This window comes from Phyllostomus discolor, chromosome 6 (assembly GCF_004126475.2).
Source record: "Phyllostomus discolor isolate MPI-MPIP mPhyDis1 chromosome 6, mPhyDis1.pri.v3, whole genome shotgun sequence".
Taxonomy (NCBI): Eukaryota; Metazoa; Chordata; class Mammalia; order Chiroptera; family Phyllostomidae; genus Phyllostomus; species Phyllostomus discolor.
The window spans coordinates 62895345-62914804 of NC_040908.2; the positions used below are offsets into that span (position 1 = coordinate 62895345).

The 19460-nt window shown below is 43.8% G+C and overlaps 1 protein-coding gene across 2 annotated transcripts in view; it reads left to right on the top strand.

Moving 5' to 3' along the window:
* Positions 1 to 15500, top strand: part of SMYD1 (SET and MYND domain containing 1) — a 42168-nt gene extending 26668 nt beyond the window's left edge. Inside the window, exons 5-10 of one of the 2 annotated variants that reach the window (XM_028517200.2) lie at positions 1441 to 1479; positions 5253 to 5442; positions 10272 to 10364; positions 12432 to 12595; positions 13602 to 13770; positions 15040 to 15500. In XM_028517200.2, coding sequence (XP_028373001.1) covers positions 1441 to 1479; positions 5253 to 5442; positions 10272 to 10364; positions 12432 to 12595; positions 13602 to 13770; positions 15040 to 15198 — 814 coding nt within the window. In that variant the 3' untranslated portion in view covers positions 15199 to 15500. The remainder of the gene's footprint in view (positions 1 to 1440; positions 1480 to 5252; positions 5443 to 10271; positions 10365 to 12431; positions 12596 to 13601; positions 13771 to 15039) is intronic. The other variant, XM_028517201.2, reaches the window with a different exon arrangement.
* Positions 15501 to 19460: the final 3960 nt, after the last annotated feature.

Genomic DNA, 19460 nt, shown 5'->3' on the forward strand with positions numbered 1-19460 from the left:
CCAGAGGGGACAGAAGGGTAAAGAATGGAGTTTGGGGGTGGAGTGCAAAGGAGAAGAGTCAGCAAACAAGATAACTACCCACCGCTCAGGCTGGGGGGATTTGGGAGAATGAGGCCTGAACAATATTGCTTTTGCTCTTAGAGACAAGCTCTTAAGACAGATGCAAATTGACTCTGAGCCATTGGCATTGAGCAGGTTTTCCCCCAAACTTCCTGTAAACCAAAGACAATAGTTTCTAGTTCTGAGCCAGGAATCAGGTCTAAGCCCCAATATAGTAGGAACTCTGATTTCCCTTTTCTTTCCCATTTCTGGAAGCAAGGGCCCACATGACATCAGGCTCTTAAGCAACTGAGAAAGTCACTCAAGACAGGAGAGTTTATTTTGCATCCAGATGATAATCTTTTCACAACATCTGTGTTTCCCTTCCTAAGCCTTCTGTTGTCCAGGGTTAGCCTGGTTGGCAGAAAGGATCAAATTCAGCCATACACAGGGCTGGCCTTTGTGGATACCCCTCCACTAAGCAATGGTGACCCAGGGCTCTTGTCACTACCTGTGACAGTCACAGGAACCTGGGACCCCATTTTTCAGGTCATTTCCAGAATCTGCTCTGGTTTCTATGCACCCACTAATTTTGAGCAGCCATGTTTTACCTGGGCTTCTTGGCTGTTGTGCAAGAGAAAGTGACTTTTCAGTCCCTGTCTAGCTGCCTGCCATAGTGGAAAGAATACTGGTCATGATGTTAGTGGCCCAATTTTAACCCTAACAATTTTTATCTGCTACCTGTGTGACCTAACCAGTCTCCATACACAGTTCAAACTCTCTGTGAGGTAGACATCAAAAGAGGCAATGCCTATTTGTCTAAGATACTTGTTAGTGAGATAATAATAGCTTTCCATCCTTTTATCTTATTTTAAAAATATATTTTATTTATTTGTTTTTAGAGAGAGGGGGAGGAAGGGAGAAAGAGAGGGAGAGAAATACGAATGTGTGGTTACCACTCATGTGTGCCCCCTACTGAGGACCTGGCCCGCAACCCAGGCATGTGCCCTGCCTGGGAATAGAACCTGTGACCTTTCCATTTGCAGGCCGGCACTCAATCCACTGAGCCACACCAGCCAGGATAGCATTCTACTTTAAAATGCATTGTCTCATGAATCTTATTGCTAGGTTGTTGATGAGAGCACAGAGGCCTGGAGTGGGAAGTCACTTGTCCAGGGCTGCATATTTTCGAACCCAAAACCTCTCATTCTAAATGCAGTGAACTTTCCACTATACCAGGCTACATCTTGTCAAGTGAGCCCAGCTATCGGGGCTGGGATAGAAGTTGTTGTTATGGCCAAAGCTTTGATTGTATAACCCAAAATACTGTGCACCCTTGCTAGCTGTGCAGGATCAGTCAATGGTAATGATTTCTATTTGGGTGTCTGTTTTGTCTTTCAGTCATGAGGCAGTGAAATCCATGTTTCACACCCAGATGAGGTGGGTCAGTTCTTGCAAACTTCCCTGCTCCTCTGACCCACCTCCCTCACTTGCCTGGTTTGCTGGGGCCACCCCTTCCCAAGATTCCATGGCTGCTGTCTGTCTGTAATGTCCTTCTGCACCCCAGAGTCTCCTCTTTTTGAATGCTGTATTCTTAAGTATTTAAATTAATCATTTTCTTCTTCACTCACCTACCACCTGACATGGCTTTTTGGTACTTTGCTTTCTCTCTTCCTCCTCTTTCACTCCTTACTTCTCTTGTTCCCCCAACATCAAAGTGTGATAGTCCTTTCTGGCCCACATCATCTTGTTCACATTGTCCCTCTAAGCCCTGCTTACCATGAAATGGGGACTGCTGATATAACTGACCTACTAAAGGGCTACATGTTTTCTTATAACCCCCAACATCTCACCCAGACTGGTTTCTGAAAATTACACCCATAACTGCGATATTTTGATAAATATTTATTCATAGTATTCTGTTTACTGCTTCTGGCCAACTATGAGTTAGCAGTTCGGGTTAGATTTTACTTTTGACTTTTCTTAATCACAACCAAATAGGCCCAAATGGGTCTTTTTTCTCAAGTTGGGCTTGAAATACTGGAAATTCTCTTTGGATTTAAAACAAAATGCTGCATGGGAGTCTGGGCTTTAGGAGTGCAGGGGAGAGTGGTTTGTGCACCTTAGCCTGTTGGCATGCACTGCATGTGACTTTGAATGATTCACATCATCTCCTGGGCATTTTGACCCACATCTGTAGAGCAAAGGTCAAGATGAGAGTGTCTCAAGGGACATTCCCAGTCTGTACAAGAAATACTTAAATTGATTGTTACTTGTCGCTCAATTGGCTAAACTATAGCATTGCAGAGCATTAGAGATAGAAGGGGGCTGGTGTCCAGGATGGAGTGGTGGTCACTATTCATTCCCTGATCCTCAATTCCAAGTTAGTTAAATGGGGTGTACATGTACACATTTTTTCATATGTAAGTGAAATTAATTTAGTTTAAAAATTCTCTAATATTACTGACATAAATTGAGATACTTGGAGACCTTGTATAAACTGGCTTAATCATGATGGGACATAAAGCTACTAGAAATTCTAACTGATGGGCCATTGAATCCCTATTGAATGGAGATATGTTACTATGGAAAACTGCCTCTGTAAAATGGGCTGGTGGGTGTAGCATGTTTATTGATTGACCCTACCATGACCAAATGCCTGGGAGCCACACTCAACACTGACTCAGATATTGCTCACATGGAACTATTTAGGGAATTAGTAGAGTCCTGAAACTAAGGGCTTTGGTGCATCTTACTTCCCATGCATTGCAGACTCACGAGGCAGACTGAAAACAACCAGGCGAGGCTAATATGATGTGGCAAGGCATGAATGGCACTTGAGTTCTAATCTTGACTCTGTTGCCAAAGTGCTATGGGACCTTTGGGGAAGTTAATTCACTTCTCTGAGCATCAGTACCCTCATTTGTGAAATGAGGGGGTTGATTCCCTGCAGCTCAAACATACTGGGATTCCAAGCAGAGCTGTGGGTAGACTCACTGGGCACCCCTCTCCCTCTTGCCTTTCATCACTTCAGTAAGAGCTGCTGCAAAAAATTGGGGTGGGGAAGAAAGGAAAGAAGGAATAATAGATGAAAGGGAACTTAGATTTTGCTAGGTGAGTTGGCATATGAGTTGTGTGTGTGTGCATGTGTGTGTGTGTGTGTGTGTGTATATATATATATAATTGCATTTATTTGGCATGTCAGTGTACTCCACTTTGGGAGAAAGATTTTTAACCTTAAGTGGTCACCTCTAGTGCCTGGACATGCATGCCACTGCTATTCAGTAGTTACTTAATCAATTGTCACTTCAGTGCATGTGGAAGAGGATGCCTTGAACTAGGATGCTTCTGTGGTGGTGAAATCTTGTCCCACCTTTCACACAGTGTCTGACAGCCTCTCTGGGAGGTAAAAGAAATGATCATGGACCTCTCTGCAGAAGCTCTGCCCAACCTCTGCATCCTGCTACTCACTGTCTGGGCAATGGTTTCCCACTTGGTAGTGAGGCTCTAGAGTACTGGGGAGATATAGGAGCACAGCTTAGGGTCCAGCTTGCAGGGCTCACCACTTGTTTTCTGCAGTTTCTGGCCTTGTGAATGGCTGAGAGGCCCACAGGCTGATCTCTGATTGTTTGGCTTACCTGGATGTGAGTTCTGCGGTGAGCTTTTGCCTTCAGAACATTTGCATCTATTACATGGCAAAGTGGGTTGTGCTCTAGGTCATTGGAGGGTCAGGTCTAGGCTGGAAGGGGATTGAAATGCCATCTGTTCTTGCTAACTACCTTCAGCTAAAAAGCCCTATCCCTAATAAACACAAAAGTGAATGATGCAGCAGAATAACAGAGCCAGGCTCTGTTAGCTGTCAAGGACCTCCTCAATCAGTTTCCTCACATAATGTGGGCCTGAACCACTGGTTGAGATAAGAAGGGTCTTATAGTTAGACACAGAATAGGACAAGATTGTGGGTAACTGAATATGTGTGTTTCTGAGGGAGCAGTTCCCAAACTAAGCAGAATGACTATGGAGTCTTCTCGTTGAGCTTTCATTTGTATTAATTTCTCCCACGTCTTTGTTTGATAATCAGGAAACTGGATTGGATAATTGCACATTGATAAGTTGGTGGGCATAGGAGCCTATGTGTGGTTTTAAGACCAAGATCAGTAGTTACCCGGGAATCTAATAATTGAGGAGATTTCAGAGCAAATTCAACAGAATGGAGCAGATTTGATTATCATAATGAGTAGAGGCAGACTTATCTAGAAAACTGTCCGTTAGGTCTACATCTCACTCTTTTGAAGAATTTCTTTCTGGTATCGTGAGGCGGGAGGGAGGGATGGGGGGGGGGGGGTAGGTCTTGTTTAAGGGATCCCTTACAAATCGCTAACCAAACTTCTTGTAGTTCAGGATTTCTTTCGGGGCTTTCTCGTGTGGTTTTCTTATCTTGTTTATTTCTTTTTGGTCGTTCTTTAGTTCTTTCTTTTTTTCTTTCCCGTCCTTCCCCATTCCTCACCTCACTCCCTCCCTTCCTTCCTTCCTTCCTTCCTTCCTTCCTTCCTTCCTTCCTTCCTTCCTTCCTTCCTTCCTTCCTAAAAGATTTATTTATATATTTATTTTTAGACAGAGGGGAAGGGAGAGAAAAAGAGAGGGAGAGAAACATCAATGTGTGATTGCCTCTCATGCACCCCTCCTGGGGACCTGGCCCACAACCCAGGCACATGCATGTGCCCTGACTGGGAATTGAACTGGTGACCTTTGGTTCACAGGCCAGCATTCAGTCCACTGAGCCACACCAGCCACGGCTCTTTCTTTCTTTTTAAAAACTATTTTGTATTAAATTTATTGGAGTGAAATTGATTCACAAAACCATAGAGTTTTTAAGTGTACAACTCAATAAAACATTGTCGGCATGCTGCATTGTGTGCCCATTGCTCCAAACAAAGTCTTACAGCCCCATTCTCCCTGCCTTTCTTCACCTCCACCTTCCTCCACCCACCTTTACCCTCTGGCTATCACCACACTGTTGTGTATGTCTGTGTGTTATGAACATATGTTTTTTGGTTAATCCCTTCACCTTCTTTCATCCCGAATGGGAATGGGAGTTTTCTCAAGTGCTAGGGAAGTTGTCTTTGAGACTCAACTCCTTGAAACTTGAAAAGCAAAAATGCTACTTGGATAACCCTGAATTTTATTTACTCCTTTCCTTTCCTCTGCTCTAGAATTGAGCTCCGGGCCCTGGGCAAGATCTCAGAAGGAGAAGAACTGACGGTATCCTATATCGACTTCCTTAATGTCAGTGAAGAGCGCAAGAAGCAGCTGAAGAAGCAGTACTACTTTGACTGCACGTGTGAGCACTGCCAGAAAGGGCTGAAGGATGACCTCTTCCTAGGGGTGAAAGAAGACCCAAAGGTACACACAGCCCTACTCTGGGAGTGTTTGGGTCCACCTATGCAGGAGCCAGACATGGGTGGATTCCACAGCTAATCAGCGCACCCCTGCTCATTAGTTTCCAGGGTGCCAGTCTGTAACCCCTGGGAAGACTGTGTGGTGCACTGCAGACAGGTCCTAGCTAGTGCTTAGACACCACCACTTGCTGGATATTTGAGTTTGGGCATTACTCAGATTTCTCATTTGTAACATAGGAGACATGACAACCACTACAAGGGTCGTTATGAGTATTTAACAAAATTATATAAGTAAAGGGTGTGGCATAAACAACAGACATTCCGTAAATTTTAGTCCTCTCTTTGCTCCTTTGCAGTTTAATGCTTAAAATTTCACATATTGAGACCAGTTGGTCAAAGAGATGCATTGTCTGGTTATTATAAAGATATTCTTAGTCCCATGGAAGTAGGCAACGTGGAGATGGGGCAATGTTTAGGTTGGTTAATTTGCTTAAATACTGAGAAGCTATTGCCTAATTGATGGTGAGACCACAGAGCAAAGGGAAGGCTTACTGAGGGGGATGTCAGGAGCTCAGGTGAGCTGGGAGAAAGTGGAGCTGCCAGGTGTTGAAGTAGCCAATTAAAGCAGTGTTCTCTTAATCACTTCCTACAGTGGGATAAGCAAGAGGCTGAACTGGGGCAGGCAGACTCCCCCTATTTCATTTGTCCCCATGGAAAGGTATACTGGTGGAAGGTCAGGTGGATCAGCACAGATGTGGGGCTCATCTCACTGCTGAGGGGCCCAGAATGAAAGGCTCCAGCAGTTTTATGAGCCCTGAGGTGAGAGGTCAGGGGAGAGGGCATGGAGGAAAGACTAGGAGAGGAAAAGCACTGGGTGCTGAGTCAGAGTGGGGGAAAGTGTCTGCAAGTCTCCTCACTCCCTCCCCCAACAGGAGGCCTTCCTAGAAGGGTCTAGAAGACCTCAGAGCAGAGCCTCAGGTAAAGAGACCTAGGAAGAAAGTTCTCTGGGCTGGGAATGCAAATACTCTAAGAGCATGACCAGCCAGGGGTCTTGATCGCAACACCCTTTGGAAACTGTGCACCAAATCTTGTGTGGGGCAGTAAAAACAGCCACCACCCCAGCCCCACCCTGTGAGGCCCACCAGAAACATCACAAAATAGAAAACAGAGAGGAACAGTGGGGGAAGAGCCAGAACAGGAGGGGAAGGGGCCACAAGAGGAGGAATCAGAAGAAAAAGTAGAGGGAGAAAGAGAGAGATTGATTCCCCGACGTTGAAAAATTGCCATGCTCTTATTGAGAAATACAGCTGATGAGAGAGAAATAGAAAAACTTAAGGAGGCTAAATGAAGAAAGTGCAAAGCTACAATTATAGAGAATGTTAATTACAGTTTTATTTTCTAAATATTTGGCTTTTATTTTTATTTAGGTTTGCACATACATATATTAAGAAGTCAGGAATGATTTTGGTGTCAGTTGAAAGTTTGGGGATGAGTCATAATGGCTGCTATACTGAGGGGGCTTATCAGGCTGGGACCAAGAATTCTGAGCAAAAGAAAGAAAGGCAACTGTGATGTCACCAGGGATATAGAGCTTGAAGGAAGTGTTAGTAAGTTAGTCCAACTTGTCATCTACAGATGAGGAATCTGAGGTGCAAAAGGAAGAGACTTGCCCAAGTAATCTATGATTCAATGCAATTCCTACCAAAATACCAATGGCATATTTCACAGAACTAGAACAAATAATCCTAAAATTTATGTGGAACCACAAAAGACCCCAAACAGCCACAGCAATCTTGAGGATGAATAATAAAGTTGAAGGTACACATTACCTGGTATCAAACTATACTACAAGTCTGTATTAATCAAAACAGCATGGTATTGGCATAGACACAGACATAGAGATCAGTAGAACAGAATAAAGAGCCCAGAAATAAGCCCACACCTATATGGTCAATATTTGACAAAGGAGTCAAGAGTGTACAAAGGGATAAAAGTAGTCTATTCAATAAATGGTGTTGGGAAAATTTGACAGTTACATGCAAAAAAATGAAATGACCACTTTCTTACATTATATACAAGAATAAAACTCAAAACGGATTAAAGATTCAAATGTATGACTCAAAACCATAAAACTCCTAGAAGAAAACATAGGCATTAAATTCTCTGACATTTAACTTAGCAATGTTTTTTTCCCCCCGATATATCTCGTTGGGCAGGTGAAACAGAAGAAAAAGTAAACAAATGGGACTACATCAAACTGAATTTTTTTGCACAGCAAAAGAAACAATCAACAAAACAAAAAGACAACCTATTGAATGGGAGAAGATATTCACTAATGATACATGCAGTGAGGGGTTAACATCATAAATTTATAAAGAACTTATGCAACTCAACACCATAATAACAAACAATCCAATCAAAAAATGGGCAGAGGACCTAAATAGACATTTCTTCAAAGAAGAGATAGAGATGGCAAATAGACATATAAAAAGATGCTCACTGTCACTAATCATCAGAGAAATGCATGTTAAAATCACAAAGAGACATCACCTTGTACTTGTCAGAATAACTATCCTCAATAAATCAATAAACAGCAAGCAAGTGCTAGAGAGGTGGTAGAGAAAAGGGAACACTTGAGCACTATTGGTGGAAATACAGACTGGTGCAGCCACTGTGGAAAACAGTATGGAGGTTTTGCAAAAAATTAAAAATGGAACTTCCTTATGACCCAGCAATTCCACTTCTGGGTAGATATTAAAAGAAACCCAAAACACTAATTCAAAAGGATATATGCACTCCTACCTTCACTGTAGCATTATTTTCAGTAGCCAAGATATGGAAGCAACCCAAGTGCCCATCAATAGACAAATGGAGAAAAAATGGTGTGTATATATATGATATATATATACCACATGGAATGTCATATATACTAATGGTATATATACCAATGGTGTGTGTGTGTGTATATATATATATATACATATACACACACCAATTCTTTTCCACTATATATGTATATAGTGGAATATATATATAGTGGAATATTTGGACTATGGGATATATATAGTGGACTATTACTTAGCCATAAAAAGAATGAAATCTTACCATTTGAGTAGGCATAGATGGATCTAGAGGGTATCATGCTAAGTGAAATTAGTCAGAGAAAGACAAATACCACCTGATCTCACTTATATGTGGAATCTAATCAACAAAATAATTTAACAAACAGAATAGAAACAGAAGAATAGATACACAGAACAGACTAACAGTTGTCAGAGGGGAGGAGGGTTGAGGGGCTTGGTGAAAAAAGGTGAAGGGATTAAGCAAAAAAATATGTATATATGAGACACATACACACAGACAAAGGTATGGCGATAGCCAGAAAGAAAGGGGGATGGGGGAGATGGAGGTGAGCAATGAAGGGATAAATGGGGAAGGAAAGAGACTTGACTTTGGGCAGTGAACGTATGATGCGATGCAGTGTGCAGATGATGGTTTACTGAGTTGTACACTTGAAACCTGTATGGTTTTATTAACCAATGTCACCCTAATAAATTCAATAATTAGGAAGCCTTTGTTGTAGCTCTATGACCCTGCATGTAAATTGTTGTTGAAAAATAAAATAAAAACCAGAATAAATAGGAAAAAATATTTGATTCTATCAGCATATACACCACACACACATGTGTGTGCATATATAGGACTGCAACCCAGCCAAACACACGGAGAAGGCCATGTAGGGACACTCACTGTTTATGGTTGGTGTTTGTTCTAATTTGTCAGTGCCTTTACTGTGCCAGTTGTTAAATATTTTAAATATTACTCATATATATATTATATATATATGGTAAAATGTTCCTCAAAATGCTGTGTCCATCTTTGGGATGGGTTTGGGGAATTACTTTGTTCTCCATACTTTTTTCATATATTTTAATTTTATAGTCAGAATAAATAATAAACTTATTTTCATTTTGGAAAAAACTTGATCATATTTGCCTAAGCAAACAAAAATGAGAAAAGAGTTTTAATATAGATAAGCACAGCAGATACACTTTTCCTTTGGACTATGAAAAATTTTGGCACTTTTTCTTTGAAATTATGGTGCCCTCATAGACTTCTTCATTATGGTATCTCCTTGCCTCAAATATCAAAACCATGTTTTAAAAACAATATCACTGCATTCCTCAGGCAAATGCAGTGAGCCTAATGAGTCTAGATGTCACAGAGACAGCTGACAAATTCTCTCATAATATCGTTTTGGTGAAAACAAGGAAATATGAACTGGATGCTAAGACACTTGGGAGGGTTGGATTTCCATAGTCTAGAGGCTGTCTTCCATGGACCACAGTGGAAAAGTGGAGCACAAACTTTAGTCAAGTCCTCAGCCTCTGTTCTCAGCCCTGTGCTGGCCAGTATTTAAGTCAATGACTTGGGCAAAGACAAAAAAGCAAGGGTATATCTGTAGTATCAATGCATATGATTGACTTGGAGTACACAGAAAGAATGGAAAATATTTTGGGTGATAGAATGAGAATCCAAAATGCCAGAGAAAATACAACGGGAGGCAATGTCAGATTCTGTACTGGGTCCAAAAGCCCAGGCATGAGTACAGAGTAAGGATGACTGCCTGGCAGTAAGGCTCTGGGGCTTGGTCCATGGCAACCACAACATGAGTCAGAGCGTGATGAGGGAGCTGGAAAAGCTATAGGGATCTTGCACAGCATTTATAGAAATGAAGCTTTCAGAATGGGGAAGGCATCAATTTTGTAACACATTGAACATCAAAGATGGCAACTATGCAGAAATGTAACGCAGTGTCACTCCCTTCCCCAGCCCTCTCAGGACGCGGTGAAGGAGATGACACAGTGCTCTAAGGATACACTAGAAAAAATTGACAAGGCTCGCTCTGAGGGCTTGTACCATGAGGTAAGAATTCCTTTTATTGGTGGATAGGGGTGGAGAGGAAGGCAGAAACTTTCTCCAGTCAGGAAGTGAAATGGGGTGGAGTGAAGATGGAGAGGCTACCAAGCAGGCTGATTTTCAGGAAATGTCCCTTTGATGAGACCAGGACTCCTCTTGCCCCTGTGTTTTTAGTACTTCCTAGGGGTGTATTCTCAGTGACTATTCAACCCACTGGAACTGGGGCCAATAACACAGGCAGCCTGACAAATGTCCCCGGGGCGTCTGTGATATCTCAAGTTGGCATTAGAAATGGAAAAATGAAGATGGCAGTGGGTTGCTTGCTTTCCTGTAATTAAACGCATATCTTGGCTACAGTTTCCAGTCTCTACTAACTGAGAATTTAGCCCTGGCTCCTGAAGCACCAGGAGTTCTCAGCTGGCTGTATGCTGGAGTCACTGAGAAATCCTACTGGTCAGACCCTAACCCAGCACAACTCTCCCAGACTCTCTTGGGATGGGACCCAGACACCAGGATTTCTAAAGCTTGCAAGTGATTTCAATGCACATCCAAAGTTGAGACCCACTGACCTGCAGAGCACTTACACTGAATTCACCTAGGCAGCTTTTTAGAAATATAGATTCTGGTATCTCACTTCCTAAGACTGATTTATCCAATCTGCAACAGAACACAGGAAACAAATCCATATTTTTCCAAGCTCTTTAAACAACTCATGAAAATTAAGAGAGGTTTTCATTTTCATCCTTTACTTACTCGCTCTTCATACATTTTTGAGCCCTTAACAGGGGAGATTGATACAGGACATTTTCCTTGACTCCCAGAGCTCCTTCAGGTGGGGGAGACGGTCATGTGAACAAAGTGTTATTGAACAGCATGGAAAATCTGTGTCAGAGGCATGAGATAGGACCTGGAGCAATCAGGAGGGCCCTACTCACCCCATTCCTCCGGCTTCTCCCCTTCTCTTCATTTCTCCTTTTCTCCAATCAGAACCACCCAGGGGCAGGTGTGGGGCTGGACACTGCCCCACCATGTAAGAGAACGGCCTGTAGGACAGGTGGATGGCCAGCCTATATTTGTCATGCCCCACCCAGTTGCCTAATGGGCCTGTGGTCTCAGAGCAAAATTAGTTTCCACTCATTTAAAATGGAAAGAATTGTGTGGCATTTCTCCCATGATGGTGGCAAGGGAAAAAGAAGAGAACCTCAGACAACTGAAACCTAACAACCATCTGACTTCTCAGAGCACAACCTGAGCCCGTGTCTACACATGAACTAGGCAGAACAGCCTGGCTGCAGGCTGATGGGGTCAGACCCATCTTGTTTCTCACCAGGACCATTGTGGTGTTCCCTTCATGACTCTTCAGCTTCCCAGGAGCCTCCATCCCTGCCAGTCCATCTCGTATACTTGAAGCAGGGCCAACCTGACTGTTAAACCTCACTGCTCACAAGGACCACCTGGGGCTTATACGAACCACAGAGGCCAGGGTCCCTTCCCCAGATTCTGTATTTGGTTTCAATTGTTCTGAGGGTAAGGCTCAGGCATAGGTATTTTTAAAAATGTCTCCAGGTGATTCCAGAGCATAGCCAGGGTGGAGAATCACAGGAAAGGTGGTCAAGACAAGGCTCGATTGCTTGGTTTGCCCATTGTACACAACCTTGGCAAAGCACTTACCCTCTCTGTGCTTTAGTTTCTTATCTGGTAAAACAGGAATATTAGTGGTATCTATCTCACTGCATTATTGTGAGAGTAAAAATGATGTATCTAAATACATCATATATATCTAAAATGATGTAAAGATAGACCTATATCTTTTATAACCCCCTGCTGTCAACTGACTTATATATGAAAACTCCTTGTTTTGCCATTCAGTTATAACTGCAGTTACCCTTTCCATCTTACCCTGATAGGACCATTTTGCTGTTCAAACCCCAAACTGTTGCTTTCCCACTTCTGTCAACAATTTCCTCAACTTTCAAAGAAGGGTGCCCAATGTCATTGTGAGCCTCCATATGTAAATTAAACATGTGCTGCGTGTGGTGCATTGGTAATGGACAGGGCCTATGTCTCTTCTAGGTTGTGAAATTATGCCGGGAGTGCCTGCAGAAGCAGGAGTCAGTGTTTTCTGACACCAATATCTACACGCTGAGGATGCTGAGCATTGTGTCAGAGGTCCTCTCCTACCTCCAGGCATTTGAGGAGGCCTCGCACTACGCCAGCAGGATGGTGGATGGCTATATGTAGGTGGCAATCCTGGGTCTCACACAGTCTCCTGGAAACATGTCTGTTCCAAGCAGGACAACCAGATGGCACACATGTTGCTACCTCTCCCTCATGTACCCACAGCAGGCACCAGTAATTGGGGCTCTTTGTAATGGGGCTTTTTATTCTTTCTAATCATGGTGCTTCCAGTGGTAATGACCAAGTAACCAGAGCTGGTATCTGAGGAGAAACCTATTTGTTACCCCTGGTCATTCCCAAATCCTCCTGCTCATGTATCAATAGTACTTGATGGTGATGTTTTCCTTTTGATTTCTATAAGACTATGTCCAGCTTGATTTTTTATGCTTACAAAGGGTTTTCTCTCTCCTAATCAACACAGAAAATCCTGTAAGCTTTCTTTTATTAAAGAAAAGTGAGGTGTCAGCCATTCTTGGAAATTATAAGATACAATGCCCTTGCCTTCACTCCACCAATGCCTCTCTGTCCACATTGGCATGTGATTTTGCATTTCTGGCCAAATGAGTGTATTGGTACAAGAAGGTTCATTTTAGGGGGAGGATGTTACTCATAAACAAAATGTGGGAAAAACAATATAACATGTTAAAAGGAAGCTCTATAAAGAAGGTGCCAAGGAGGGAAAAATTCTGTCCCAAGAAGGACATTCAAGCTGTGTTTTTTTTCCTTTGAACTTCCGACTCCTTTCCAGGGAGAGGGCTAGGGTACACCTGAGAGCTCCCAGCTTCCTGCAGGAAAGTTCAGAGCACAGTCCTGATTCCTGTCCCCCATGAGGGTGGCTCAGTGGCTGAGGCAGAGTCTCAGCTCTTACATCTTTATTGTGTGGGGTTCTTAGCAACTCACCCACCTCTCTGCCTCCTGATGGGCTGTAGGTGCTTCATGGCACTGGTGGGAAAGCCATCATTGAAAGATGGACTTCAATGAGAGTATTTTATAAGTTGTCAAATACTCTGCAGGCACAATAAAGGCTGGGATTAGGTGTTATGATTATTTCATATGCCCCTACAGGAAGCTCTACCACCCCAACAACGCCCAACTGGGCATGGCCGTGATGCGGGCAGGGCTGACCAACTGGCATGCTGGTAACATCGAGGTGGGGCACGGTATGATCTGCAAAGCCTATGCAATTCTCCTGGTGACACACGGGCCCACCCACCCAATTACCAAGGACTTAGAGGCAAGTAGCATCTTGACGCTGGGCCCCCTGCCTGCTCTGAGCTCTCCAAGGATGAGAGCTGAGTTCTGGGCTCTGCTTTTGGAAAGTCTGTAGATTGGGTGCTAGACCTGAAGGGAACTCAGAAAGGCTTTAGCCCACTCCTCTTGTTTTACAAATGAGGAAACTGAGGCCCAGGGAAGAGAAGTAATCTGTCCATAGTCATTTAGCTAGTGGGTGACAAATGTGAGATTTGAACGCTGGGATGCTCCAAGCTTGGATTGGGAGAACCTAAACAGTGGTGCACATGTGCTTATGTGTGTGTGCACATGCAGCTGTGTACATTAGAAAAGGTGCTACACGGAGTAGACTTGGGGAGCGCAGGCTCTGGGGTCAGACTACTGGGACTGAGTTCAGCTTCACCATTGTCTAGCTATGTGACTGCAAACATTGCACATGAGGGCCTCAGTCTCCTCCTCAGTAAAATGGAGAAGAATAGGCTTGTAACGAGTGGTCAGTGAGTTAATGTGTGAATGCTTAGAACATGTCTGGCAAATAGCATGCTCTCAATTGCTGCTGGTTTCCTTTGTGCTTTGAAGGGCTGGCTTATCTGAGAGTGACAGAGTTCAAAGACTGTTCTCAGATAGTGTAGTGTAGGGAAAGATGACAGACTTTGGTGTCATAAAACATATGAGAAGACAAACTTTATGTTCAGTGTATTAAGCTTCTCAAAGGCAGAGTTTTTGTCAGTCTTATTCACTGCTGTATCCTTAGCCTTTCAACGATGTCTGGCCCTTGATAAGTATCTCTTGAATGAACCTATGGGAAAGTGAGGCCTTTTTTGTGTGTGTATGTGTCACATACTGTAATTTTCCTGGCCTGTTGGAAAGTATGAAGGAATCTTACCCATTTCATGTAAGAGGAAACTGAGGGCTGAAAAGATTCCATCACTGGCGTGAGGTCCTACAACCTTAGGTGGGACCCAAATGCAGGGGCCAAGGTTCAAATCCAGGACCCCACTTGATGGCTCCTGAGAACAAACACTCCCCTGAGAACAATCCCTCAGCTACTCTCTCAGGGGTCTGACTCCCTCTCCCCCAACAAACTGAGCCCGCTGTCAGGACATTGGACCCCCAGTACATGGATGTATCCTCTGGGGGGGAGAGTGAAATCTTGGTGACTGGGAGTCATTTACCCCATTGCCTGCCCTTTCAAAAAGAGCTGAGGTAGGTCAGAGACCAACATGTCCTGGGGGCTTGTCATCACTGTTCACAGTGTATCTGTGTCCCACAGGCCATGCGGGTGCAGACGGAGATGGAGCTGCGCCTGTTCCGCCAGAACGAGTTCATGTACCACAAGATGCGCGAGGCTGCCTTGAACAACCAGCCCATGCAAGTCATGGCTGAGCCCAGCAGTGAGCCAGCACCATCTCTGTTCCATAAGAAGCAATGAGGACCTGCGTGGTGGAGGGGGCATTGTGGCTGGGGGGCCAGGGAGACATTTTGGAGGGAGTGGGGTTCTGGGGGGACCCTTGACAAGGAAGTCAGAGTAATGCTCAACCTTGATGCTATGGGAATGCACTGTCCTGTGTTCCCCTGTGTCATTTTAGTTCATTTCAACTCAGTTTAATTCAATTAACTCATTCTATGGCCACACTTATCCTACAAATATTTATTGGATAGTGGACCTGAGAGATAATGAAGCTCTAAAAATAGCTGGGGAGGCAAAATGGAGACAAACAAAGTACTGAGTAATAACAAATGCAATGGTAAACAATATGGAGAGAGGGCAGTAGAGGGCACGGCTGGTGTGTGTGCGAGATGCAGTGTGGCACATCACGGAGGGGATAACATCTGAGCTGAGGGGGCTGCTCACCGACCTGTGCAGGTATCTCTGGGGCTGCTCTCACCCATGATCTGGATATCCAGGATTTGGCAGACCAGGATGGGTGATGTCCAGTTTCTTTAGGTAGGTGTGGGGTTATGAAGAAGTGGCTGTGTTGGGTCAGTTAGGCTCTGCCCAGAGAAGTGAAACCTCTTTAGAATGGTGCATGTGCAGGATGAGGTGTGGGCTTTTCCCAAGCCACTTGAGGCCTCTGTTTAAACTCTGGTTTCCAAGTATTCTGAAACATTTTCTAAAACACAGAGAGGGAATATCTCCTTTCCCCAACCTCACTGCCAAGCCTTGTGATTCCTTGGGACAATATCTGAGATTTTTCTGGCCATTGGCCTGTTGGGATTGAAGAAGTCTTTTAAGGGTGAAGCTGAGGGAGAAACTTGGAAACACATATATCTGATGATCTCAGGACCAGCAGAATTGGCCTTTGTGGGCTTTATCTGATTACATCTTTATCAGCTTAGACTTCATTATTGCCTCTCCCTGCCCCAGTAAATCTCTATTCTTAGTAATGAACAATTAAGCAAGGCTTGCCTTGCTTAATTTATTTTACCATCCATGTACTGGGCCCTGCTCTTCTCACAAGAGGGAACATCTAATGTGGACTCTTCACATCTGGGGTAGGATCTCTTTGGGGGTGTGACCAACTTGCCTTCATTTTCTGGGAGACTGCTTGGTTTCCACTCAAGAACAGGAATTAATCAATTTAGTTGTTCTGTTATTTTCTGGGATCCCAAACTTCTCACCAATGTTTTGGGAGATCCTGGAGCAGAGCCGTCCATTTGAGGGTATCACCAAGTCTTCTCCAACACCTGGGGCTTCCTTTGACTCCAGAACTCTAGCTAACAAGTGATGCTCCCAGGTTCAACATTTGTCATCTCTGCCTGAAGTGTTAGCTTTTCCAGTCCCACTGTTTCATCTTCAGAATGACCGACCCATCACCTCCCTCTGCCCCTGTCCAAATGGCTTTGCAAATGCACCAAAGACTTTCTCTAAAAACTTGGCAAGTGTGCCACCTCTTTGCAGAACACCTGTATTGGCATTTGGCTCTTCTCTGAGGATACCTGCTCTCTAGAAGCTTTCACAGGAAGTCTGACAGTTCTGCCAAGCCCCGTACTGCAGGCGTGGAGGTGGCACCAGCATTCTCCCAGGGACAAAACTGGCACAGTCAAATGACCACTCTTCTACTCTCATATAAAACCTCCCCCAAGCTGTCTCCCCTCCTTCGTCACTGTTGTCTGGTCATTCCCCATATCATGGTCCCATTTTTCATCTCCTCTTCCTCATACTTAGCATCTTCTGTGTCCACTTGACAAAGCATTTAACCCTCTTGTTTCACAGATTTTTAAAATTTACTCAATTCTATTGGGTGTCATCACCCATCACTTCTCCATTTTTAAAGTCTAACTTTCTGGTTATTGCTCCTACACTTTCTCCTCTCTCAGTCCCTGACTACTGCACCCCAGACTTCTGCACCCCAGACTACTCTATGATGTCATGTGTTTCACCCTCCTCCTGTCTTCACTTCCTTCCAGCTAAGCCGGTCCTCTAGCCCTTCTTCCTTTTTGCGCATTCTTCCTTCCTGCTGGACAGAGTCCCAACCCTGAATTAATTCAACTGTATTGTTCTCCGTCTTCTGCACCTGGAGATGCTGAGTACAGTCAGGAAAAGAGCATAGCCTTTATGAGCACAGGTGCCTCTGTGGGCTCCTCCTCTCCAACTTCAGCTGGCTGCTGGGTGCAGCCCAGAAGTGCTTCATGTGCCGCTGATTGGCTCTCTTTCCCTATTGTCAAAAGCTATTTTAGGCCTTCAGCCCTGCTCTCAAATCCTCAGCTTTCAGCTTTTCACCTCTTGCTTTATGGAGAAAATGGAGGCCAGAACATGGGATTCCCTTAGTTTCCTCTCCCTACATTCACACACGTCATGTCTGCACTCATCCTTCCCTCCCTATTCCTTCTCCATCTGTGCTCTGGACTCCATCTGCCCTCTACATCCTTGGGGCCTTGCTTCACCTCTTGCTCCTTCTCCACCCTGGGTCCTTGATGATTCTCTGTTCCCTGGCTTTTTTAGTGCAGTCAGCAAACGTGCTGGGGATAATCTTCAGTCAAAATCTTTACAGCTGAGTATTATTCTAAATGATTTGTCTCTCCTAGTTATGATCTTCTTTTCTTCACTTTTCATATCTTCCTGAAACCACTGCAGGCTGGCATCCTGAACTCCACTAAAACAGATTTTACCAAAGTCAACTCTAGTGAGTACTTTTCAGTCCTTACATTATTTGGCATCTCTGCATCAGCTGACAGCCCCAGATCTTGATTTCTGCAACCCCACTTCCTCATGACGATCCTCTGATGTGCTTACTCAGTCTTCTCTGTCCCTGTTCTCCGCATGCCCTGACATGTGGGTATTTTCTACAGCTGGCTTTGTTTATTCTGGTTACTCTTAGTTTATTTTCTTCTCAGTCTGCACACCTCTCTGCATGAGCTCAGCAAGCCCTTGGTTTGTTCACCACCTTGAATCTGATATTCTTAAATCCATATTTCCCAACATTGTCCTTGAGCTCCAGCCCCACACACCCCTTTGAATGTTCTGTAGGCACATCAAACTCACCACACCCAAAATAAAACTTTCCTTTCTCCCCTCTCCAATGCTTCCTCCTCAGCACACTACCTGAGAATACCTGACTTTTCCTGCTTCTGTTGCATCCTAGGCCTCAGTCAAACCCACTCACTTACAGGTCCTGAGTGATCCACGTTCTATATTTCTTTGAGTTTTCTATCTAAAACATCTAAAACCTGCCAACTTTTACTTATCTTTCAGCATTCAGTTTGGAAATCACCCCCTCTGTGAAGCCGTCCCTGAATGCCTTTGATTCAGCTGGCTGCCTGTCTGAGTCTCTCCTATTACCCTAGAATCCCCCATTATAACTCTCTTCGTATGGCATTATAATAGCCCTTTTAGGTGTCTGCCTCCTCTATTAGATCATGAACTCCTAGAGAACAGGAGCTGTGCCCCTTTATTCATCTTTCTATCCCCAGAACCTAGCACAGGTTCTGAAACATAGTAGGTGCTCAGTAAATGTGTTGAATGAATGAGTGAATGAATAAGTGAATGAATTTACTTATTTCAGAGCAGAAGAGACATGAACTGTGTATTTTGAGTTTTTATGTTACAGCTGTCAACAAAGGCCATTAAATCCACTGTTTCCAAGCAGATGTGTGGCTTCTTTCTTTCTGACAATCTAATCAGAGCAGCACTGTCTAATAGAACTTCCTGTGATGATGGAAATGTATTATATCTGTGTTGTCCAATACAGTAGCTGCTAGTGGCATGTGCCTGATGAGCACTTGAAATGTGTCTAGTATGACAGAGGAAGTGAATTTGTAATTTTATTTAATTTCAATTAAAATAGCCAATGTGGCTAGTGGCTACTGTATCAAACAGTGCAGTTTTAGAGAAGACTTTACTGTAGTTTTTAAGATTATGGGCACTGAGACAAATTGAGTTTATATCACAAGTTATTAGCTTGGACTGCTTATTTCACTGGTACCTCAGGTGCCTCATTTCTACCTACCACAAGAGTTGCCTTGAGAATTAAAAATTTTAAAGGTAATGAACTTAAAACAGTGCCTGGTCCATTATAAGTACTCCATGAGCTTTCCAACCATGCTGCTATTGGGGTGTCCTTTCTCTTAGTCAGAAAGTGAAGGTAAAGGGTAGACATAAGCAGTGATATGCTGGAACCAGCTCTTACCAGCTTGTGAGAGCTGACTGTGCAGATCTCTTTCCAACTCTGCATTCACCAATATCACATGGAT